This window comes from Archocentrus centrarchus, chromosome 7 (assembly GCF_007364275.1).
Source record: "Archocentrus centrarchus isolate MPI-CPG fArcCen1 chromosome 7, fArcCen1, whole genome shotgun sequence".
Classification (NCBI taxonomy): Eukaryota; Metazoa; Chordata; class Actinopteri; order Cichliformes; family Cichlidae; genus Archocentrus; species Archocentrus centrarchus.
The window spans coordinates 15,926,907-15,943,107 of NC_044352.1; the positions used below are offsets into that span (position 1 = coordinate 15,926,907).

The 16,201-nt window shown below is 44.4% G+C and overlaps 1 protein-coding gene across 3 annotated transcripts in view; it reads right to left on the bottom strand.

The window, feature by feature from the left end:
• zbtb46 (zinc finger and BTB domain containing 46) overlaps window positions 1–16,201 on the bottom strand; it is a 59,511-nt gene that overhangs the window by 7,383 nt on the left and 35,927 nt on the right. For all 3 annotated transcript variants that reach the window (XM_030732958.1, XM_030732957.1, XM_030732956.1), the window contains exons 4-5: window positions 5,012–5,293; window positions 48–385 (exon numbers count right to left, since the gene is read on the bottom strand). In XM_030732958.1, coding sequence (XP_030588818.1) covers window positions 48–385; window positions 5,012–5,293 — 620 coding nt within the window. The remainder of the gene's footprint in view (window positions 1–47; window positions 386–5,011; window positions 5,294–16,201) is intronic.

The following is a 16,201-nucleotide window of genomic DNA, read 5'->3' on the forward strand; positions in this document are numbered from 1 at the left end:
GAGAGCAGGCTGTGCCCTGGAGCTGGGCCAGGCTCTGGTACACTTACCTCAGGCAAGGTGGAGGGCTCTGGGCCCTCAGGGGCCTCTTCAACTTCCATGTCCAATCCCTCTGAGTGCAGCAGGGGTGCCCCAGCCCGCAGACCGGGGGCCTCCAGGGGCCGAAGCTCAGAGGGGTGTAGTGGTGTGGGTGGAGTGGGTGGGCAGTATGCTGATGTTGATGATGATGATGATGATGATGGTGGTAGTGGTGAGGATGGTGGAAGATGAGGAGGAAGAAGAGGAAGAGGAGGAGGAGGAGGAGAGGAGCCAGCCCCCTGTTTGTTATGAATAGTGGCCCCCGTGGCCCCTGGCCGGAGCGTGCTGCAGTAGTTGTTGGAGTAGAGCCCTGAGGAGCACAGGAAACGAGTCTCACCCACCCACTCACGTACAACTGCAACTCTGCTAGCAGCTGGCCACCAGAACACAACGGGAGAGAGTGGGCAGGGGGGCACACAGAGGCTGCCAGTGCTACACTATCAAACACTATGGAGAGGGGGAGGAAGAAAAACTCTGAAGTTTCACTTTCCACCAGCCAAGGGGAAAGGGTTAGGGCTTCGCTTCTCTCTTTCTCTCTTTTTTTCTTTCGCTCCTCTGCTCTCCTTCTCCTTCCACCCACATGCGTGCGCAGAGGATGGCAGCGGGTGTGTGTTTTGTGAGTGTGTATGAGCTGTGTTGTGTGAGTAAAATGCATATAAGGAGAAGGGCTTGAGGATCCTCTGTAGCGTGGAAGGAGATTGTTTTGGAGAGGAGCCATCTTGCAGCTCAAGTGAAGATTTTTTTGTACACGCGGGGTAAAGGACGACAACATCGACCATGTAAGATGTTTACCAGCAACAAGTTAAGACGCGCTGGATAAGAATTTCAAATTTTTTTTACAGAACCTTTAGCTTTCCACAACTATTCACACAGAGGCTTTTCTGCTACATTAATATCACCATTAGCTGGTACTGAGAGCGCGTCTCTTTTTCTCTCCCTTTTTCACTTTGATTAATAGTGTGTATTAATCAAAGTATAATGTATCGCAAGACTTTCTAGACAGTGTGTGTGTGTACGTATGCAAGTGTGTGCAAATGTGGGCAGCATTTTGGGGAATGTCTCCAGAGTTATGCAGTGGGTTAGCCATTCATTGCCCTCCTCTGCACAACGGACAGAATCACACAACCATGAGGCTCGGCCGTGGATGGATTCCTGGAATGTTAAACTACCGCACCCGACACTCCCCACTCCCACTCACTGAGAATACACACAAATGCTTAACTCCTCATCTCTTCTTCCCCACCCCATCAGTGACAGGAGAAATAGCATTAACAGTGAAGAGGAAGTGGAGACAGAGTAAACGTATGAGATACAGGTGAGAAGGAGTAGCTCATTAACAAATGGTGTTCTGGCAGTAGACCGTTCTCAGGAAAGGGCTTTCAAGGAATAGTTAATCAGTGTTGGTTCAAGCCTCTTGCAGAAATGCAACATGTAACTGCATATATTACAGCGTTGTATCACTGAGTTTAATATTACAGTTTTGTCTGGCAAGCTTTAAAGTATGCAAATAACTGTCAGCTGACTCACTGCACAACGGCAAGAGCAAAAAAAAAAAAAGTAAAATAATTACATTACTTAAACATGGAATGACTGACTAGGAACTAACATACAATGTTCATCCTTTTCCTTCAACTGCCATCACAGTGGGATCAGTATTCGTTACGTCTGTTTAGGCTGTTTAGAAGCAATTACAGCAAGGTGACTGGCAAAGGTTACTAATTAACTAAAAAGCCCTGTAAGTTTGTTAGGAGAAAATAGTAGGATTGGATTGGATTTTGCCCCTCTGTGACCTCATGGAAAAATGCTTAATGACACACAGTTAGTCATAACCTTTGGACAGTTTTATTTACTTTTTATTATTTAAAAGAAATTTGAAAAAATAAATAAATAAATAACGACCCCCGCAGGTTCATTGCAGCTCTGTGGACTTGCACGTTTTAGATGCCTCCACTTGCAGCTAAGACATTTTTGAAAAGTTCTGTTAACCCCCCCCCCCAAAAAAAAAAGTATATGCAAAGTAGATTTGTTGCTCTTAAAAAGAAAAACCAGGACCAGATCTGAGTGATTGCCATCTGCCATACCAGTACTTTTAAATTAACCGTCACTGTTCTTCCTTTCCCCTTGCATTTAAAAAGAGAGGAAGAAGACAAGCTATACAGGATCCATTTGTTAAATTTGGACCAAAATTTGTGTCACAATCATAAATACATTTTGAAAATCTCTTGACAGTAACTGTAGCCCACTGGGAGCTGTTGTATAGGGCGAGTCAATTTTTAAAAGTAGATGTGAATTGATGACAGCTGGCAATGGAGGGAAAAGTTCAATAATGTCAGTATAATCCATATAGTTAATTGGATGTTCCTAACATCCTGTACATGGTGGCAGTGTGGGCAGGTGTGCCGGGATAGTTCTGCAAAATCCATTGTCAGGAATTGACTCTGACGCACAGAGGGCTAGTGGGGCCAAATCCCATTGATCTTAATTGGATTTTGGAGATTGATTGACACACACACTGATTCCACTGTATTTTGGCATGTGATCTCTGACCCATGCAAAGGATAGCAAAAAGAGACGCTGTGCATTTGAATTCCATGTGCTGTCAACAAGATGGGGTCAAATCAGTTTGATTTCCTAAAGGCAGAGAGAAATATTCCCAGTATGGTCTTATTTTGGATCTGTGGATCTTTAGGAAAAACATGTTTTATTAAATCATCAGTTATGCAGGAAAAAAAAAAAAAGAATGAGAGAACAAGGAACAAGAGTAAAGGGCGTGGGAGGTGGCAGCTCTGTGTCAAGGCCTTCTGCTTATATTCAAGCCTCTCTGGAACTGGGACAGATGACCTTGCACTGCCTCCTCCGCGCCTAGATCGATACTTTCCCACTATTTTAGACCAACATGCTTTGATGCTCCACAGCTGAAGTAAAAGAGGGGGAAAGAGACAAGAGTGAGACAAATATGGAGGAACTACAAGAGCTGGCCAAAAGGGGAGGGAGTGAGGGAGAGCGTGAGGGATGAGTGTTAAGGAGGGGTGAAGGAGAAATAGATGGAGGAAAGGAGGGACAGATCACGTAAGGGGGAGTACAGGAGGGAAAAAGGACAGGAAGGATGTTAAGCGGGGTTGAAGGAGAAATGGGAGGAGAACAGGAGGGGGGGTAAAGGGCTAAATGGAAGGAGGGAGGCAGGGAGCAGTGATCTGTCAAACCAGGCAGACATATCCTCCGCCCAGTAATCTGAGGTACAGTGTTTGTTTATTTTCTGTCCTCATTTAGACACAGGGACAGACCTGGGGAGGGAGGGGAGGATGTTGGCCATCTCAACAGGCCCATTTCCCCAACCCCTATTGTGTAGGGAATAGAAAATAGGGTTTGGCTAACCAGAACCCTCCCTGAGGTTTCTTTGGTGACAACTAAAATACAGATACAGTGCTCATTCAACATGTTTTATTTCCAAGCGCGGAGCAAATGATTAACATTCTCTGAATTCTCAAAATCCCCTATTCATATAGTCAAGGCTAAGTGTATCTGTAAAGTCTGATTGTGTATCAGAAAGCCTCTTCTTCTCTTTTCTGAGGCTTGTGAGGCTGTCTATCTGTGCTGTGACAGCATCCGATTCTCCTCTTTAAGCCAACAGAAACATCTCAATCCCACACACTTAACACTGACACAAAAGGAGCGATGTGATGTGACGTGCATGTGCGAGCGCGTGCGATGGCGAATGTGTGTTTTGGTCTATTAAGTCTTGGCCCTGTCTTTTATTTTGTAGGTGAGTGGGGCTCAACTGAAAAGACATGACTAGGCTCTGAGTTGTACCCTTCCTTTGCTTTTCTTCTACTCACAAAAACAGGCAGAACTCAGGACAAAAGATCCAATTACTAGCCTGTAAAAGCTAAAGAAACAAACACACGAGTTGAATACACACGCACCCACATACACACACACACACACACACACACACACACACACAAATATGCCCACGCGGACGTGGACTCAAGCAAATACATGCTCACACTAGCGCACACACAAACACACATACACAGACAGTTTAACACCCTCATTGAAGGCAGAAAAAACTGACAGAACAAAGAAAAAAAAAATCTCTTGTTAACATAGACAAATTAAGCACCAATGCAGCCGCTTATTGATCTATTATTGATATGATTAGGAATTGATTTATTACACTATAACAGGAGGAACGAAGTGGAACTTTACAGCTGATTTAAGAGCTTATTTTACTAATGTTTGCTGAAAATTTTAGATATTAAAAGAAGACAGAGAGGAACAACTCACATATAGGTTGCAATTTTGTTCTTTGTTCATGACAATTGGGTTTTTCGCCGTTATGTGTTTGGATAAATTTGAAGAAAATTCAGCATTAATTTTGAAGGCCCTTCCAACAGCTTGCAGAGATTTATATATTGTAGTTGGAGCAATTCAGCAGGTAAATAGCTGAACAGTTGCTGCTGTTCTGTTGTGTTGTGTTATTTTGCTGCTGTGAAATACAGCCATAGACCCACTAATACCCACAAAGAAACTGTCACATAAAACCAAACAAATTTTCTCAAGACAGCACGAGCGATCCCAGCAAAATGTTCTCTCACTGAGTCACTGCTGACTAGTCATCACTGGCATTACCACACAAACTGGTTACACACTCAAGTGGCACCACACACACACACACACACACACACATGCACACAGGGATTCAGAGTTATCCAGATAACAGTGGCTGATGAGGGAAAGTACTACAGCAGAGGACACTCATGCGAGAAGCGGTCACGCCTGTATATTTTCTGTATGACAGGTATGACATATAAGCAGGTACTCAAAAATAAACTAGAAAATTTGTGTATGCCCAAGTTGTGTTGAGATGTGTGGCTGCTCGTGTGCGTGTGCATAACAATCAGTATGAACACAGTGTTAGTAAATAGTGACTTACAAGACAGGGAGTGTCCTCCTTTGGGCAGGTACTCATACAACAAGGGGTTATCATCTCCCATCATCTCAGCCCGCAGTGACAGCAGGCTGTTCTTACTCATCAGCGCTGCCTTCAGATTGGCTACAGATGAAATTGTTCCACCTCCGGCTCCTCCCCCGGCCTCCTCCGATTCGTTGTTGCCCAGGAAGCTCGGCTCTGTGGTAAGAGGCTCTTCCTGTTTGAGGAAGAAGTCGAGGCGCTCGCCGCGGCTGTCTGAGCTGTTGGGTTCAGTCACATCTGCCCCTGAATAGAAATGAAGTAACAGAAGATGGGTGAGGTTCTTCTGTCATTTTAACAACTAAAAATGACAAACATTAAAATGTTATTCAAGTTCAACCTGGCATTTTAAATGATTGAAGTAGTGTTTTAATATATTTGAGGGATTCTGCGCTTAGAATGAAAATTCCATCACTCTTGACTTTGTGAAATGTCTCAAAAGGGGGGTAAATAGGGATGGTCAAACTGAAAACAAACAAACAAAAAAACTGTCACTGTGCTTAAGGAAGTTGACACTTTTAGGTTTCACCTGACAGTGATAACAGCCTGAGTGAAAGCACAAAAACACCCACCATATTAAACCAATCCTTTCAACCCTCTCAGCCAAGTCATCGTTTACACCCAGTGTTTTTGGTAGCGACTACCAACACGTCACCACTCTGATTCATCCCTCGCTCTCCTCGACTCCCTAACATACCTCATCATCACCAGTCAACAAAAATACAGAGAGATCATAAAGAGGCAGTGCGAGAGAGAATGGCAGACACAGACGTGATGCATGTTTGTGTGTGTGTGTGTGTTTATGTGCTACGCCTGTGAGTATGTGTGTGCATTTAGCCATCAGACTCGTTGAAAGCAGAGAGAAGCTGTCAGCAGTAGACATGTCGCTGGAGGTTCCACTGTAGATCTACAAGACTGTCAGACCACACTGCTGACGACAGCTCGCTCAACACACACACACACACACACACACACACACACAAACAAAAACACACAAATACAGACAAAAACACACTTTTATTACCTCCTAATTGACATTTAGCTGATGACAGGTTGCTTTCTCCAACAAAGAAGCAGACAAAAATACACACCAGGCACATCACTGGCTTAGAGTCTTTGAAAGAATGGCTTGTCTACATCTAAAACAAACACACGGACTTCTGAGCGCTAATGTAGACTTGAGTCTTGCCTTAAGGAGAGGGGGGTGTGTACATAATTATGTGTGACTGTTCTGGACAGAAACCTTCTGACATCCTAATATATAAGTTTACCATTCCACAAAGCCAGTGCAGCGACAGCTGAAATCACACTCAGAGCTAATGGGGAATAAACAGAGTGAGGACAGTAACTAGGGTGATGCGGGGGCACTCGGAACAGAAACGGGTGGGGAAGTAAAAGAAGAAAAAAAAAACATGAAAAAAATAAAGTGGAAGCAAGAAAACAAAATAGCCCTATTGTTCATTTTAACTACAGTTAGGTAGTGTTAAGTGTTTCCTGTGCAGCCTGGTGGCCGTCTGCTGCAAGGGAGTCAAGGTGACAAAGACAGTAGTTTGCCTCCATGTCTGGAATACCGATAAGTATACAGCCTTTTCTCAGCTTATTAGGTCAATGTTGACCACCCTCTCTCTCGCTCTCTCTTGCTCATACACACACACACACACACACACACACACACACACACACACACACACACACACACACACACACACACACACACACACACACACACACACACACACACAGAAAGTGTCTGTCAATTTTCATGCTCCGGATAGATAAATGATCTCAGATCAGATGGATGGATACATATTCTGTATGCATGGTTGCACATATAGATCTGAAAGGTGTAGAGATATGAGTGAGATATGCCTCAGATGAGAGTGACATACATACGAAGTAATCAGTAGTCATCAAACGGCTAGCAAACGCATCAGAAAATATTAAAAAAAAGGGGTGGGGGGGGCATAAAGTACAAGACACGGAGAAAAAACGAGAGGAGGCATGGACAGCGTCGAACGAGAAAGAGATAAAGGAATAAAAAAGGCAGGGGAATGTAAAAGCGGGGGTGTTGAGCTGTGGAGGAAGCACAGATGATACACACAAAACACACATGCAAGCATCCACGCACACCCCCGTCCCACCCGCACACACACAAAGTTAATTAAGGAGGGGGTGTAGGGGTTGGCGCAAGGGGCATGAGGTGCAGGAATTCATTAGAGCTCTGCCCCCTCCTTCAGTGGGCAGCCCAGCAGCCACAGGAGTCAATCAATAACATAGATCTGCTGTTGGCCAACAACAGCACACACACACAGACACAGACACACACACACATATATGGAGAAAGAAGAGGCAGACAAATGGAAGGAGAGAGGGAAAAGAGGGTCATCTCTGACCCCTATCTCCTTCCACTCATCTGTTCATTGGGTGAGTGAATGACCCCAGAACACTTTCCCAGCATCCCCTTAGACACGTGCATCTACAGATGGAACATGTCCGCACTCCTTCCAGTCATACAGTAACAATCCTTCAGTCACACATTGCAGATTGAATAGAAGAGTTACTGAACAGTGACTGCTTTATGGCCTCCTTGCAGATGTCGGTCTAACTTCTGTCTTGTACAAAAATGTGTGAAATGAATTTTTGTATTTGATGCATTAGTGAACCACTCTGTCCGATGTGCAACATGTCATGCCGTATCCTGCTTTTCTGAGGATATGCCCACATATCCGGGACTAAGCGCAAGATATTAGAAATTAGTATTCAGCTGATCGCAAACAGGCTTCTGCACTAAATAATCGGAATATACTGCATAATCCTCCTTTACTTATGTAAGCTTTATTGGGCTTGCGTAGATGCTGTCTTACTTAAACCTCATCCTGTTCCTTCAGATAAAATCATTTACCACACCAGAACCAGTCGCACCTAATCCCGTGTACGCAGCTTATGGATTTCATCATACATGTGCCTGGTTTGGTTGAGGATTTGTAGATACACATATTGTGGTATCTTTCAAAGGCAATAGGTTTATCCCGAGTTTTAGAGACACCGCGGTTACATCATTCCTTTGTGCACGTATGCTGAGTGTTAACGTACCGGTTGTCATGAGGCAACCTATGAATTTCAATGGTGTGGAATATGGCTTTGAACTGCATGGTCAGATACAAAAAAACAATAGCATTTTCCTCATCTTTTTTTTGTTTCCTCTTTTCTTCTGCCTTTACAGTGCAGCGGTCTCTGTACAGTGAAGGGAATTTTCATTTTCCCCTTCATAAAAGAGTCCGAATAATTTAGATTTCTGCTTTCTGAAGAGATCTTCCGTTTAATTTGGTTGCCATGGTAGCCAGGCACCCTTGGCTTCAACATTTATGCTAAATAAAACCCCCTTTTAAAAAGAGAGACAAATATGTGGAAATGGTGGTTCTCTTTGTTCATGTGTGTGTTTGCGTGCGCGTGTGCATGTGTGAGCGACGCTGCAAGCTATGCAGGGGCTTGAGTGGGAAAAAGCAAAGGAGGAATAAGACTTGCCTTGGAAATAAAATAGGTGCGCGCAGAACTATACTTCAAATGTGTTATGAGGAATCCTGAATTTATCATCCATTGAGCGAGTTACAGCTAATGGATAGAAGATACAGTTTTATGTGCTGTGGTTGGAGGCTGCACTGTATCTAAGTGATGTGTGTATGTGTGTGTGTGTGTGTGTGTGTGTGTGTGTGTGTGTGCGCGTGTGTGTGTGTGTGTGTGTGTGTGTGTGTGTGTGTGTGTGTGTTTCACAAGGGGAGTTGTGTTATTAGAGAGCACGCTTTGACGCAGTAAAAAGGAGGAGAGAGAAGGCCTGAAAAGGGAGGGAAGGGTCGGCTGACCCAGTTTGACCTCTGATCTTCTGTTCTGATTGTGTGAGTTTGAGTGTGTGTGTGTGTGTGTGTATGTTTGTGTGTGTTTCTCGCTACAAATGCCTCCCTATTCTCTAAATGAAGCCTAACGCTGTTTTGGGAGGGAGTTTCCATTTTCCAAATATAAAAATTCTAATAGATTAAAAAAAGCCACAGAAAATACATTTATACAGGTCCCACACTCATGTGCACATGACCTGGCTAATGATGGACACACTCCTTCAACACCTCGCGTCACAAACGCAGACTCACACAACTCAACCCGCCTTCGAATCAGCAGAGACAGTAACCAAACACAATGGAGAGAAAAAGTCCAGGGTGGTTAAGCAACGAGTTACTGAGGCTTGTCGACCACAAGAGAGCTGTCAGAGAAGAAAGTAGGGCTTGTGTGCATGTTTGAGTATGCGAGAGTGCAAACAAAGGAGAAAGACTCTCTCAATGTGTATCTCTGTCACACGTGCACACACGTGTGACAGTGAAGGATACAGAAAGAAGCCTTGCCCCAAGTCGGCCCGGTTAATGGCTTGGCCAGCCTGAGGTTGAAAAGGACAAGGCATTACAAGAGCCATGTTGTCACAAGACTCCGCTGCTTTCTGTGTTGTCTGTGCACCGTTACAGCGTCACGCTTCCAAATGAGAAAACGAAAGTCTCTCCTTCACCCTTTATTACAAACAGTTCCGTACACTGAACCTGTGATTAGTGCATGTTTGTCCTCGAGTGGACAAAGAGGGGAGGGAAGGTGGAACTTGCTTCCTCAGCATGCCAGAGTTTGAGAGGGTAAAAAAGTAATTTCAGCTGAGAAGGGGGAGTGAGGCACTAAAACAGCTCAAGAATTCAGAGGCAATTTAAAAAGCAGTGTGGGAGAGGAGAATGAAAAAAATGCTGGGTTAAAAAGGAGGGAGGATGGAAAGTAAAAGAGGTTGTTATCCTCTCTCTCTCGCGCGCGCTCTCTCTCTCTCTTGCTTTCTTTCTCTGTTGTTTTTAGGGACTAGCCGGGCCACAACCTCCAAGAGAGATAGGGATGGGTGGGTGGGTGGTGGTGGTGGGGTGGTGGATAGGGAGGGCAAGCATAAATCAAGCAGTGCCTGAAGGCTTTAGAGGAGGGAGGGACAGAGGGAAGAAAGTGGTAAAGGACAGGGAAGAGAGAGAGAGATGATGGTGCTGGTAGTGATGGTGGTACTGCTGGGGGCTCGGAGGAAAAAGAGAGAGTGTGGGTGGAGGGGAGGAGAGGAGAGAAGAGAAGAGGAGCACAACGATTGCAAGAGTGGTGGGGTGAGAGGTGGATGGTGGGGTGATGGAGCGTGGGTGGGTGGGTGAGTGAAGGGGAAGCGAGGAGAGGTGAGGGGGAGGTTACAGAGGCTCTCGGAGGGAGGGTTGGGTGGTGACGGTGGGGGCGAACGAGCGAGTGTGAGAGTAGGCTACTGAAAGCCAGCTAAATTTGAAAATGCTTCCCTTTCTCTGCGCTTTTGCCCGTATCTACATGAAGACGGCAACGCTAAACAACTGCAAGATGCAAGCATGTGGGCAGAATTAATCAGGATGCAATCTAACGTAATCTCACTACAGTGCTGTATCTGGCCACTGTTAACCTCCTCAACTGTTTTCCCACCACAGCTGCATTCACAAGGAGGATATCTGTGTATTTCTAGGTAGGATTTATCCCTTTTTAAAATGGTGGCCACACTTCAAAGCAGTGCGGCAAAATTCGTTGACACATCTGTAGGCCCACCTACCGCAGGTGTCAAGCTAACAGCTAACATGTCAGCCAGGCCAGCCTCTTTTCTTCTTATTTTCTCTTATTGTTTCCTTTCTGTGGTTTACGTGTTATATAAATATCACTGAGTTGAGCACTGTAGATCACATCATTCAACAGCGAGTGACTTAAGAAGAATAAGCTGTCCAAATGAGAACAGTTGGATTTGCTTGATCCTTAATGGATCAGTGCTGTGAGTTCCAAGAAGTTCTCAGACTAAATATTCAGATTGGTTGTTTGTTAGTGTCTGCATTGGAGGCTTCAGCCCATACCTTCTGAAGCCTCCCATACAGACAAAGTTTGTCTAAGAATGCAGTTGTGGCACTGGCACAAACACAAATGACTTTCAGCCAGGTCCGCTTTTAAGTGTCACTTTCACTCAGTGTTTGATTTTCGATAGTGCAAACAATGCAATTTCTGCTAGGAAAAGATCCCAAACTTTTCCAGTCCCAAACACACACTGCAGAGCTTCATTCTCGGTTTCTTAAGTGCCAAGTTTTACCACGTACACAGGTGATGACCCAAGCATGCATTTTATATCTGCTTAGTCACATGCTTTACTTTAAATTGGAACAGATGACCTTTTCTGTCATTTTTAGGTGGGAAGACAGTCTCGTAATGTCATGCAGTTTCTTTAAACATAGACTAAATATATTTGCACCTTTAACTTCTGTCTCGCACCTGTCTGATCTTTTGTGGACCAATTTGCATTCCAACGGAGGAGTTCAAATAAAAAAATGTCAGCACACAGCATATGAGCAACAATTTTTTTTGTAATAAACTGATGTCCCTTTTTCTGCCCTTTTAAATGCTGGCGTGCACAGGACTTTCATCCACCAATACAAGCATACAGGCAAGTATGCGATCCACTAGCATCAGCGATTTCTAAAGACATACAGGTAGAAACTAGTGTTAGTTCAGTAAAGCACAGACGCAGTACCAACTGTGGGAGGATGTCACCGTCAGCTGATATGGGCTGATGGCTCAGCTGATACTCTTCTACACATCCAATTAGGAAATCTCATTTGGTCCACGCTATTTAGGTTTGCTTTTGTTGCTGCTTTGCAACCCACCCCCCACTCCAGGTCCTCTTTTTAACTTGTTTCTGACTTAATGCCATAACCATTGTGTGTTCTATGCTGGGTTCTTGCTGCTACTCTCCCTGCCTCATGCTTTCCGCATATGCATATGAAAACAGCCCTATTGTTAAATATAAATTAATACAGATGGAAATAACAACTTTCTTTTGACTACACTGGCTGTGACCGAATAAATCTTTTGGAAAATAATCATATAAATCTGGTCGAAGGTTGTAAGGCAGTAAAGCTCAAAAGGCAATTTTCTGTTGATTTGAACCCTCTCTGTGGTGTTTCATTTCATTCATCATTCTAAAAGGCTGAGTTCACAAGCATTTTCATTAGCCTTTATTGTTAATTTACTTTTATAAAACTAGTAGCTTGATGGACTTCTATGTGTAGAGAAGGCACAACTTGGCATTCACCTGTTCAACTCTGATTCAGCTTTAATGGTCTGTGATCAGTGTGCTTTTTTATATTTGCTTAATTTTCTGACAGTACAAAGAGAAAAATATAACTTTTTTTTTTTTTAATTCTACCTTTAAGATAGCTATGTACGTCCCTCTTTTTAACAGATGTTGGCAGTGAACCACAGTTTTGCTGAAGCCAGTGGACAAGAGATCTATTTTTCTAAGTGTTTCAGCATGGGCAGAGATCTTTACAAAATGACACAAAGCAGCTGTTTATCCACACTGTCAAAATTAGCTGCCTTGTTGTGGACACAGTCTGAGTGAGCAAGTGAATGACTGAAGGAAGGGAGGGAAAGAAGAGCGGGTGAGTGCGTGGGGGATGGAGGATTGCAGGGCTCAAGGTAATCTGGGGAGTTAATGCAGCTTAGAGGGACTGAGAGGAGTGGGAGGGAGGTAGAGAGAGGGAGAGAGGGGGAGTGATGGCAGGGAGAGAGAGAGAGAAAGAGGGAATATAAAAATAATAGGGTCAGCAGGGAAAGAGAGGGAGAGAGAAATAAATGAAGATATATCAGAAACAAAAAAGCCAAAGCAACTGAGGGGGTAGAAAAAAAAGAGAGCGGGGAGTGTAAAAGCTGGAGAGATAGGAGCGTGGAGGGAAAGAGAGAGCGATCCGAGTAAGTGTGTGAGATAAAGAGTGGGCTAATGAAAGGTAGGGTGAGGCTGAGCGAGTTGGCGGGCAGGAGGGAAGTCGACAGAGAGAGAACGAAAGGGAGCGGGGGAGAAGTCTGTATGGGGAAAGAATGCTGGGTGGGGAAGGAAGGCAGACACGCAGGGCTTTGTGCTAAGAGCAAAAAGAGAGAGAGAGAGAGAGAGAGAGAGAGCGAGAGATTGAGAAAGAGAGAGAGAGGTTATGTCTTGGATTTATACATGGGAGAGGACCAAGCTCAAATGCCCCTGTCCAGCCCAGTCCTGGGTTGTACTTGAAGGGTGAGTTGGGACAGATAGATATTGAGAGGAGGGATAATGGAAAGTGGAGGTGGAAAATGACAAACACTCTGGGTGGGGATGCTGTAGCCTGTGGGTTACTGTGTGTCCGGGTTAACACAATCTTCAACTCAGACTGACCAACAGAAAAACTCAAGTCTAACTATCCAGCCGGCTTAACCTTTTTACTGCTCCGTGGAAATAAATTTAAGACAAGTATAACAAAGTTGGCAAATGTCAAAATCTTTCCAGCTGGACATCCTGGAGCAGATTGTGTAACTATAAATGAGATAAATGGCATATTAACGCACGTTTTCAAGAGAGTTCATAAAAAAAAAAACAGTGGTGAGGAAAAATGTTCAAGATTTTGCGCTTTTATATAACATCTTCTTAAAAATGTCTCACTGTTATTGTCCTTTCCACCAGCTCACAGCATAGCTGCATGGTGTGTGTGATGGCAGTTTCAGAGACCATCACCTACCGACTGCATCTGTTTAAATATATGGTGAACTTACCAGATTTTCAAGTAAAAAATATGATTATTTCATTTCATTTTTAGAAAATGAAAGTCATGGAGCCATTATTGGATTAATTCATATCACCTAATTAATGAAAAATCATTAATAAGTCATTTGTACTGGACCTAAGTGTACAGAGACTCTTATTTAATATTTCTAGCCTTCTTAAAAATGAGCACTTGGTTATGTGCAGTGCTGTTCATGAAAGCAAAAAAAAAAAAAAGTGACAGCAGACGGCAAATGATTGTAGTCAAATAGAGTCAAATATGTACCCTGCCTCTCACCCTATGGCAGCTGGGATAGCCCCCCCCCCCCCCCCCCCCCGCGACCCTAAACAGGATAAGTGGAAGTGAATGGATGGATGGGATGGATGTTTTACACCAAAAGGACAGGTCGCTCAAATGCACCCACCAAGTTGCTGCCTGACAAATGTACAAACACACAACACAACGCATGCGCTGCAGTCATACAATACAGTCACAACAGGTGAACAGGGAGCGGGCGACCAGAACAAAAGTTCCTCCACAACCAATCAGTGTCACTGTGCTCCATCCACACAGGGACACTTCACAAAGTGGGAAGCATAGGGTGTTACATGTTCTCTGGAGAGCATTAGCTTGCTGTGGTGCTGCCCAGTGACCAGAGAGGCTATTGCCCCTCTTCCCTCTCTCTGCTCATCTCTCCCATCTCATAACATTAAGACTGTGCCTCTGTGCTTGTATCCTTGGCAACCTGCCTCCAACAATGAAGGCAGAGAGCTCTGGCCTCAGCATGGGAGGAGTATGGTGCCATGGAGAGGAAAAAGCAAGGGCGAGGGAGATAGAGGGAGATGGAAAGCTGGCACAGTGACTGCACAGAAAGGGAGAGTAAGGGAATGAGTGTTTGTCACATACACAGACATGTCGGTCAAAATGAAGGAACAGAGCAAAGGGTTAAACAGGAGAAGGAAGCGCAACAGATGAGATATAGATGAGCATATACACCTGCGCTAGCTGCAAGCTTAGTGCTAGTGGATCAGTGGAGATCTGTGTCACTCCTGAGCTGATAGAAGCTGGATGGATCTCAAGATCAGTCAAGACAGATCCGGACCTTGAACCTCACACTACTCCACGGGCCTCTCAGTAGTCTGAAAACCTGTGAAGATGTCACCAAAATATAAGACGCCCTCTCCTAATGCAGCTCTAAGCTGTGGTGCTGCAGCCAACATAGAGCTGATTATACACTAACTGTGCGACTCCAAGTTTGGCTTTCCAAATATCATCTTGTATTTTTATACTTGACTCAAAATTTTGCTAATCCATATAAGTGATTAATATGTTTCCCAAATTTAGGACTCATTAAAAGCTTTTCAAACATGCCAAAAGTAAGATTTTTTTTTTTTTAATGGGGATTTTGTACTAATATTTGTCTGCAAAGCCAAAACTTGCTAGGGTTATTCTATAGAGGAAATCACATGGGACAAAAGAAACAACCACCACAGCAGAATCCCAATAGCTTGTTCCATCTATGATACAAATATAAGAGGTAAGAAGTGTAAAAACCACTCTGCACAGACAGAAGGGAAAACCAGAGCAAGGGACGCCTGCATAAAGAGGACTGTGTTCATTTCTCTTCCCCCACTGCACCCGAGCTGAGCCATTGAGATTAATTGCTTATGATCAAATCAGCAGAAGCTGTGCAAATTAAAGAGCCCCCACCCCACCCCACCCCACCACCCTCCTCCCTCACCTCCAAAACATCTCCCACCCATCCCCGAGCCAGACCCAGTGGACACTGCGTGTGATGAGCCGCAGAGCTTATTCAAGGCTACAAACGTGTCATTTCCTCTTTCCCCAGAGAGGAACAGAGAGCGAGGAAAGGCCTCCAAATGGAGCAAGGGGTCGGTCAAGTAGTGCAGGCTACGTGCACGCACAAACACACATTCAGTTGTACACACAGCCTCATATGGACACACACACACACACACACACACACACACACACACACACACACACACACACACACACACACACACACACGTCTGGACACACAGAATCAGTGCCCTAAGCAGAACTGCTGATATCTCACCCCACTTCTCAAAAGTGCTTCTCTCCCTGCTTCTCCCTCGCTCTCTCTTTCTCATTAAGAAGCCATTAGAGGAAAGGGCAGCGTGAGACCACATGACCTCCTCCTAACCCCTGTAACCCACCCTTGAAAGGGAGGGAGGAACGGAGAGGGGTGGCAGAGGTGGGGGGAGAGAAAGGGGCAAAATATATAAACAGAGTTGGACAGCAAAAGAGGAAGGACACAAAAGAATGAAACGAATGAAACGAGATGAGGTAAAACTGGAAAAGCTGAGAGCCGAAGATTTCAAGCAAAAAAGGTGAGAGGTGAGAATCCCCACTGGAACAGAGTGATAGGTAAGCAGCAGAAATATCTGAAATTCTGTGAGAGGTCAATTTTACTCTGGACATGTAATATCTGGCCATACAATTAGTTAATTATAATGGTTTTGGTGTTTTTCAGCTTCCATCAAAAACAATC